This window comes from Carassius carassius, chromosome 25 (genome assembly GCF_963082965.1).
Source record: "Carassius carassius chromosome 25, fCarCar2.1, whole genome shotgun sequence".
Classification (NCBI taxonomy): Eukaryota; Metazoa; Chordata; class Actinopteri; order Cypriniformes; family Cyprinidae; genus Carassius; species Carassius carassius.
The window spans coordinates 3,706,197-3,715,861 of record NC_081779.1 but is presented as its reverse complement, the minus strand read 5'-3'; the positions used below and the strand labels follow the sequence as shown (position 1 = coordinate 3,715,861).

Genomic DNA, 9,665 nt, shown 5'->3' with positions numbered 1-9,665 from the left:
CTGTGCATTTATGCCTTGTTTAGATGAATGTACTCTAAAGTATTGGTTTGATTGAAACACTGCCTTTGACGTCAACAACAAAACGTATGGGAAGTTTTTTGGTCTTCATTTAATTTTACATTTATTTTACTATATGCACAATTACACTGATTATTATTAGTTTCATTTAACTTTTTTTTTTCTACCATCCACGGTTCGAACCATCAGAAAAAAATATTTTTTCAGATACTAAAAATGTTTTTTTCAGGCCAAAGAGGCTCCCAGCTAACAAAATGTTATAAAAACGTTATTTCAGATTCAGCATTCAAAACATCTATATTTTTTCTGGGTTATGTGAATTGAAAATTTCATTTTATCATTTTGTGAACATGCAAATGTTACTTTTGAATGTTTTCTGAACTTTCTTGAAACAAGTATCATTAAAAAAAGAAAGAATGTCAAAATAAAATGTTTCAGGAAAAAAAAATCTTTTTAATATCATAAACCTTTCCATTGATGTATGGTTTGGGATCAGACAATATTTGACTGAGATACATCTATTTAAAAATCTGGAATCTGAGGGTGCAAAAAAAATCTAAATACTGAGAAAATCGCCTTTGAAGTTGTCCAAATAAATTCTTAGCAATGCATATTACTAATCAAAAATTAAGTTTTGATATATTATCAGTAGGAAATTTACAGAATATATTCAAGCAGCATGATCTTTGATTAATATCCTAATGATTTTTTAGCATAAAAGAACATTCTGAATTATGTTGTGATGTTTTTATCAGCTGTTTGGACTCTCATTCTGACGGCACCCATTCACTGCAGAGGATCCATTGCTGAGCAAGAGATGGAATGCTATATGGCTTACACATGGCAACATTTCTACTTGGATATGACTAAGCCACAATTATTTAAAGCTGTTTGTTTGCTCAAGGCCTGTTCACTTAGAAAAAGCTTTACCTGCCGGTGTCCCACAGAGAGAAACTGTTTAAAACAGCACTTCCTCCTCTTGCTGTTTCTTTGCGTCCATTAGTATGATATAAATGCATCCATGGCTGTATATCTTGAGAGTCACTAACTCAATCTGAGTCATGCTGAGAAGTGGAGTTACTGACGGATCTGTTCTGTGTATTTACCAAACCCTCCACATCAGGTTTCACTACAAGAGGCCAGAGATCGATTTCCTTCTGACATCTCGACACAAGCAAACACACTGCAGATCAATTTGAGCAGAGAGAGCAGCGTTTTTGACTGAAGTCAGGCTCTGATCAACTGCATTACTGCAAAACGCTTGAAGTAGTGCTGCATGATTTATTGAAATAAAACCGAAATCGTGATAGGGCTTAGTGCGACTAACAAATAGTAAAGGCTGCAATTTAATTAGATTTATAGGCACTGTGTTTCCGAGTGAAGCATGGCACTATGTTCATTTGCACACGAGCAGCTCATTATACTGTTTTCTATGGAAGATTATTTCTGCCAAGGAAAAAGTTATTTCCAACATTCTATCTCACAGTTCTGCCTTTTTTTCTTGCAATAGCAATTTTATTTCTAAGATTTGATCAGAAGAAAATTCTCAACTATGGGATATACATTTTAAGAAAAGCAGGAATTGTGAAATAAAGCATTTGTTTTTTTTATTCCTTTATTTCATGGTGGAATAACATTCCATAGAAAACACTTATTTTTAACATGCTTTCCCACAGTTTTCTGTCAAAATAAAATGTTAATTGATTAATATTTGAAAATGAAGAAATAAAGTCAGTCATAGTAGTATTCTAATTTTAAAGTTTTAATGTAAAAAGCATTATTTTGATTGTTTTTTTTTCTTAAAAACTCTTTTTTATATTTTACAGTGAAATATCACAACAGTAATAGTTCCTATTATGTTTTTACTCAGTAAATTTAATTTAATAATACTAATAATTGTATTATTATTAATAATATTTATATTTCTGTTGTTATTGTAGTTACTATATTGTTATTACTACTATATTTTTATTGTTGTTATTTTAAATACCCATAATGATAAATAATTGCAAGATTTTGGCCGAATTGTGCAGCCCTTTAAACAAGCACAGCAAACTGGATTATTATTATTATTGCAATATTTTGCTATTTCATCAGAAAAATTATTATTATTATTTTTCTAAATAGAGCAGCCTTATGCCAAAGAAGCTTGTTGCAACAATTGCCTGCTGCAATTTCAGCTAATCTATGCATAGATGAAGAGTCTCGTCCTGAAGAACGTGATGAGCTGTGATTTACTGTACAGCTGCAGCAGATGTTTTGATGATAATGAGCCCAAAAGACACATCAGATCAGATTCTGCTTTCAGATGACATTCATGATCTTTTGAATCAACAGCCGCACTGATTGTGTGTGGTGAGATGTTGCAGTGTTTTGGCGTGTCTGCTGATGCGTGCTGTCATTCACTTGCTGTGCTGCCTGTGCAAGCGCCTGTGATGTAGGCTATATTTGGCCTTGACATGCTCACAATGAAAGTCGTTCTAGGTGAGAAGTTCCCATCAAATTAGGTCCCCCATCCAGCACTGAATCTCTTAGAGCTGCTGAACAGAGAGGCATGACAGTAGAGCCTCGACTGAAGCCTGTTACACTCCCAAAAACTCCAGCAAGCTTTACACGAGGAGTGTCTGTCAGTCCGTCTGTCTGTCTGTCTTTCTATCATTATCTCTGCTAATTAACTCCTCATGTTCTTTGCACTTTCAGGAAAGAAATATTGCACATAAGAGACTAATTATCCTTGTGGTCCGGCAGAGACAGCGACCTGTGACGACCTTTAATTGATTCTGTCTGTTGTTCATGCGGTCTTGCTGGTGGATTTTCTGTCCCTCAGGAGTTCGCTCTGTGCTCTTAGACTGCTCATTCTTCTGAATGTTATTGTGCTAATGAGAGAGTCTCAGCTTTAGATGATCTCTGGGGGGATATGCGTGGACTCTGAGAGAAACTTCAGACTTTGCTAAAGATGAAAATATGCAGCTCATGACCTCAAGCAGCTTGTCTTCCAGTTTGCTTGATTTCAGAGAAGTTGCTAGAAGATCCTAAAGGAGTTTTGCAAAAACTTTTATATATATATATGATCAGTAAGATCAGAACAGCCCACTGAGAGGTCTATAATGCCCTTTAGTTTAGAATCTGATCTCCATTAAGTCGCCGCACATCACTTATTATAGTCATAGTTCTTGGGTGGAATTGTGCAAAAGTGCAAATGCTCTTTAAATGTCGTTGGAGATCTTTAATGGGAATTATGAGTCATCTGAGAGCGTCTCTCTATGATGTGTCTAAGTTCATGATTTCTGTATCTATCTGAGAATAGAGAATCATCTCATTAGCTCTGATTCTCTCCTTCCACAGAAAAAGAATTCTCAGAAATTCACTGCACCATCTTTGAACCAATTCATATATGCATGAATGCATATTTGTTTGTTTTTGAGGGTTGTGAATGTGTGTTTGGATGGTTTGACAGCTCACTGCGTCTACCTGTTTGATGTACAGTTTTCCCCGCCCTCCTTGTTAACCTTAATTGTTCGCCACCTGTTGTCAATGCTCTTCTGATTTTTTCCCTTTATAATTCCCTGTGTTTCTCTGTTCGTTGCCAGACTGTTGTAAATCTTACCAATAGCTTGAGCTGGTCTGTGTACGCACCTTGTCTTCAGGCTCCAGTGTCTTTTGCTGTTTTGCTCTTCCTCTTGTTCTCACGAATGCAGTACTCCAAGAAGATTCCAGCGCTCATGTCTCTGGTATTCGGCTGTCGAATGAGCTAAACTGTGGAATGATACTCATCTGCCTTGTCTTATCTGCGTTCAATAAAGCTCAGTGTAAACCTGCAACTGAATCCAGCCCGTTTCTCCTGACAGCCAGTTTCACAATTTGAGTTGAATTACTGAAATAAAGAAACCTTTCCACGACATTCTAATTTATTGAGATGCACCTGTAATCAATCAAGACATTATGTCTGAGTCTGACACCTGACGCATGCACTATTTAACAGATTTTGACTCCTGTCCCCGGCTGGAGGATCATGGACTTGTGATGTCTGTCTGCCATCATGATATTGTGCTTTTTAATATATATATATATATATATATATATATATATATATATATATATATATATATATATATATATATATATATATATATATATATATACAGTACAGACCAAAAGTTTGGACACACCTTCTCATTCAAAGAATTATTTATTTTCATGACTATGAAAATTGTAGAGTCACACTGAAGGCATCAAGGGCTATTTGACCAAGAAGGAGAGCGATGGGGTGCTGCGCCAGATGACCTGGCCTCCACAGTCACTGGACCTGAACCCAATCGAGATGGTTTAGGGGTGAGCTGGACCGCAGACAGAAGGCAAAAGGGCCAACATGTGCCAAGCATCTCTCGGGGAACTCCTTCAAGACTGTTGGAAGACCATTTCAGGTGACTACCTCTTGAAGCTCATCAAGAGAATGCCAAGAGTGTGCAAAGCAGTAATCAAAGCAAAAGGTGGCTACTTTGAAGAACCTAGAATATGACATATTTTCAGTTGTTTCACACTTTTTTGTCATGTATATAATTCCACATGTTAATTCATAGTTTTGATGCCTTCAGTGTGAATCTACAATTTTCATAGTCATGAAAATAAAGAAAACTCTTTGAATGAGAAGGTGTGTCCAAACTTTTGGTCTGTACTGTATATATATATATATATATACACATATATACACATGTCCAATGTGTGTATGTCAAATTAAATAGCGAGTGTGTTTTAATTTCACTTACACAATGCGTAAAATGCGGCGTGGACTACATTTCCCAGCATGCACCTGGCCCGCTCGCTTCCTCGCAGCGGTGATGCTGATGATGGAGTGTTTTCGCTTGCGGTGCTGGAGTTGTGATGGGTCTTCTGGAGTTCGTCTCTGATCGTCATGCTTCCCGGGGTCCTTTACTCGCTGCTGGCGGGTTTTCTCGGCGCGGTCGCGTCCTCCTCCGCCAAACTGTCCCTCGGCACAGACTACCTGAAGGGCGTCTGTGAGACGGGACTGCGCACCTGGGGCGAGCAGAGGAGATTCACGCACCACCACGACACGAGCGCCTGCGACTGGGTGAGAGTGAGACACTAATGAAAACACAATCAGGGTCTCATTAGGATTCACATAGCACACACATCTATAGCATATCTGCTGGGATGATGATGAAGATGAGGAGGAGGATGATGCTGCTGCTACGTGACAGACTCGCGTGACCTTCACCAGAGCGTGCGCACGTGTTCTAATCGCTCTTTTGATGATCTGAGCATTTACATTTACGCAGCTAGTGTGCATTTATCTGAACCACATTAGACATGTATGACTTGTGAATATTGCTGTATATGGTTGGCTAAGTGGTTTGTAACTGGCCCACTTTGTGTTGTAGCTGCACATCCCTCTCCGACTGCTGTGTGGAGGTCTGCTGTTCACCTGCAACGCTGTGATGTGGACGTTCCTGGCCAAAGCTCTCCGCAGCTCGTGCTCGTCAACCCGCACCACTGTGACCACCACCGCCTCCAACTTCATCTCCTCTGTGAGTATCAGCACCGCTTCACCTGAAGAGAGATGACTGATAAGCAGTAGGTCAGTGCGCAAACTGCTGGTGGATTGGGAAGGTCTGACTTCTCTCATTATTAAAAATAGTGCAGTGATTAATTATGCAAATGATGAATTTAGCTGATGAATTATTTTATCTATCTATCTATCTATCTATCTATCTATCTATCTATCTATCTATCTATCTATCTATCTATCTATAAAAGTACTCTAAAAGTAGTTATTACTTTATTATAGATGCACTCATATAATATATCAGATAATAAAGTGATTTCTAGCTGATGAATTAAAAAAATATTTATTTTAATGAATGCATTCTTAAAAAAAAATTATAAGAATAAAAAATCCTTACCTTTAAAAGTTTTTTATAGAAATAAATATATAAGTGATTATTTATCACTTTATTAGATAAAAATTGCACTCACAAAAATGCACTCACATCTAAATAATAGTGATTTCTAGCTTATAAAATATTTGAAATATTTAAAAAAATATTATATAAAAAAATATTCTTAATCCTTATCTTGTAATCTTGAACAAAACTGAAGAGTGATTATCACTTTATTGTAGAAAAAAATTGCAAATATGAAAAAAAAAATAATAATAGAGTGATTTCTAGATGAGGAATTATTTAAAATAATTATTTAAAAAACATTATCTTTAAACATTTCTCATTTTAAAAATCCAAAGCAATTTGGACAACTGAAAGAAACTGAAAAGTGATTATTCATCACTTTATTGCAGCTAAAAACGGCACATCCAAAATTTTTAATGTAATCAAAATAGTACAATGAAATATATATATATATATATATATATTATAAAAAAAATTATTCATAATTAAAAAAATCCTTAGCTAGTCATCTTAAATTAAAAAATTCAGAAATGTTATAATTTATCACTTTATTATAGATCATCATTGCATATTTACATTTAGTCATTTAGCAAACTCTTTTATCCAAAATGACTTAAAAATGAGCAATACAGCAAGCGTTTCGCGGCAGACAATAAAATCCTAAATTTCTGACATGGTTTAGAATAGTTTGTTTTAGAATAGTCATGGTTTACAATTTCAAAAACCTTATTATTTTGTTTGAAAGTTTGATGACTAATTGTGGAATTAAACTAATGGAAAAAGTCAATTCAGGTTGCACAAAGACATGCAAAATGAATTTAATTGATAGGAAATATTGATTTGATTTAAAATGATGTTGTTATTTTACTTCAGCTAAACCTAAAACAGTCAATTTCAGCATAGGAATTAATAATAATAATAATTATTATTATATCTTGTTTAAATCTGATAGAGGTCTTGAGTTCCAACTCTTCTGCTTGTTGTTAAAGTCTATACTGATGTCTTATGTCATGATGACGACCTGTACATTTTGTGTTTGCTGAACAGGCATTTCTGGGGCAGCTAATATTCGGGGAGACGCACATGGCCCTGTGGTGGGTGGGCATCTCTCTTACTCTCTCTGGTCTTCTGGTGCTTCATCACACGTCGCCCAACCTCACCCAATCACACGACAGCAAGAGAGAATGAAGTCACAGCGCGTTTATATTATTAGATGAGTTCAGTGTGTTTAATAAGCATATGTGAGCCTGGACCACAAAAGCATTATAGTCATAAGGGTCAATTTTCCAATGATGTATGGTTTTTTTATGACAATATTTAGCTGAGATAAAACTATTTGAAAATCTGGAATCTGAGGGTGCAAAATAAATAAATAAATAAGATAATCACCTTTAAAGTTCTCCAAATAAAGTTCTAAGCCATGCATATTACTAATCAAAAATTATCTTTTGATAGTTTGACAGTAGGAAATTTACAAAATATATTCATGGAACATGATCTTCACTTAATATTCTAATGATAAATCTATAATTTTGACACACACAATGCATTTTTGGCTATTGCTACAAATATACCCCTTAAGACTTCAGACTGGTTTTGTGCTCCAGGATTACATATCAGAAAAGCATTAATATCATCGCTGTTCAAACTGTTTAGTAGTTTTTGTTAATATTTTGAAATTAAGAGTTTATTTTCATATTTTCTGTTTCCATTTTAATTTTAGTTAAAGTTGAAATTATTTTAAATATGTATACTTTTTATTCATTTTTATTTATTTGTTTTAATATATTTATTTTTAGTTAGTTTGCTACTTCAAATTAAACTAAATGAAAATGGAAAATGTTGCGTTGGCAACTAGCTGAAATAAAATAAGCTTATGTTGGTTAATGGTTTTAGTTAGCTAACCATGTTTGACTAACAAACAAATAAATAAACAAACCAATAAATACTTAAATCAATAATAAATACATAAATAATCAAACAAATACATAAATTGATTTAAATAAAGTAGGTTTTTTTTTCAATTCCAGTTGCAGCAACTGATCCTTCAATCTGACTATTGTTATGTTTCATGCCCACTATGACATCACTTCCTTCCATCTCCAGAGGGTCAGATATTGATTAAAGCTGTGGTTCCCGCATGCATTTCCTCCCTCCTCCTGCAGCACTGTGAGCACGACGTGCAGTAATAACACCAAACCTCTCCAAATGTTGGCATTGTACGTTCTCTACCAGAAGCTGCTTTTCCCAAATATGACACATGACTTATGCATGCAAACATACAGTGATGTGAGAGCAAAGACACTTTCTGTAGCTGTACGAATGAACACAAACCGAAACCTGTTCTTCAGCCCCTTCTGCTGACACACGGAAACTTTCCAGGATGATGCAATGCTGGAAAACAACAGTTGGTACTCCGTATTTAACTTGTGTTTCCTAGTGAAGAAAGATCATTTAGCTTGTTTGTAAAAATGTGCACTATAAGATCAGTAGCATGTATGAAGAAAGAAAGCACATGGAGTCGGTTTTGATTTCATGTTGACTTTCTGCAACATTGTAGCTCTTTTCCAAACCACCTGGACCAGGTAGAAACCCCGTTAAAGCACCTGGTTTATCTGGATCTTCCAGGACACTGGAAGGGGTCATTATTGGAAGGGGCTCAAGGGCGAGGTCAAGGTCTTGTACTTCCTGTGAATTATTCTAGTTCTTCCTGTGTTATGGGTCTCGATTGAGCGCAGACTCAGAGCAGCTAAATATGGTAGATATTAATAAAATAAAAATGGACCAAATGCATTACACATGTCCACTCGTCCATGCTTCCAGAGTCCCTGGCAATGTGATGCCGTCTGTGTTTAATGTTGAGAACCTGCATCCCGCTGTGTTTATTTAGAAATATAATCATTTGCAAATAATGTTTGAGTTTGTCAGAATTAATCTGTTAAAGAATATACATTAACTTTCTGTCAACAAACCTCTGAACAATGAAACTAAATTTACACTTAATAACTGCTGTTACCATAGAATGTAGTATGCTGAAATGTAAATTATTAAAGTATGAATTATTTGCCTTTTATTTGAGCATTCCTTTTGTGTCATTATGATTAAAAGGAACAGTTAAGCCCAAAATAGAAATTTGCTAAAAATGTACAGGCCATCCGAGATGCTGATTGTTTGTTTCTTCATGGTCAAAGATTTGGAGAAATGCAGCATTGCATCATTTGTTCACCAATGGATCCTCTGCAGTGAATGGGTGCCGTCACAGCTGATAAAAACATCACAATAATCCACAAGTAATCCACACCACTCAAGTCCAGCAATGACTTCTGAAGCCAAAAGCGACGTGTTTGTAAGAAACATGTCCATCAAGAAATTTTAACCATTGCTTCTTGTTAAATTATGAGTCCATAATCCATAATAGCACTTCCTCCAGTGTTCATATAGTCCATTCTGTTGTTTCTCACATCAAAATCCACCCACATATTGGTTCAGAACTGTTTTGGTTGTAAACAGTGCTTAACATAGATATAATTCAATTATAATAGCTTTTCCTCTGGAAAACCAATTATTATGGATAGAAGACTTGTATTTTAGCAATTAGCTGAAGTTAAAATGTCTCGATGGATTTGTTTCTTAGAAACACACCATTTTTAATTTACATTGATGAACTGGAGTGCTGGGGATTATTGTGATGTTTTTATCAGCTGTTTGGACTCTCATTCTGAC

General features: G+C 35.5%; 1 protein-coding gene across 1 annotated transcript; it reads left to right on the top strand.

Moving 5' to 3' along the window:
• Positions 1–4,793: 4,793 nt before the first annotated feature.
• Positions 4,794–7,478, top strand: LOC132103924 (transmembrane protein 42-like). The gene is made up of 3 exons (XM_059509001.1): positions 4,794–5,107; positions 5,418–5,564; positions 6,990–7,478. Exons 1-3 carry the CDS (start codon positions 4,931–4,933, stop codon positions 7,128–7,130), a joined length of 465 nt encoding a protein of 154 aa, XP_059364984.1. The 5' UTR covers positions 4,794–4,930; the 3' UTR covers positions 7,131–7,478.
• The last annotated feature ends 2,187 nt before the right edge of the window (positions 7,479–9,665 follow it).

Excerpts from the sequence above, each read along its gene's own strand:
- LOC132103924 (XM_059509001.1), top strand. The coding sequence starts at position 4,931 with ATGCTTCCCGGGGTCCTTTACTCGCTGCTGGCGGGTTTTCTCGGCGCG. Across the intron at positions 5,108-5,417 it reads ACACGAGCGCCTGCGACTGG|CTGCACATCCCTCTCCGACT; the intron begins GTGAGAGTGAGA and ends TTTGTGTTGTAG. Across the intron at positions 5,565-6,989 it reads CCTCCAACTTCATCTCCTCT|GCATTTCTGGGGCAGCTAAT; the intron begins GTGAGTATCAGC and ends TTTGCTGAACAG.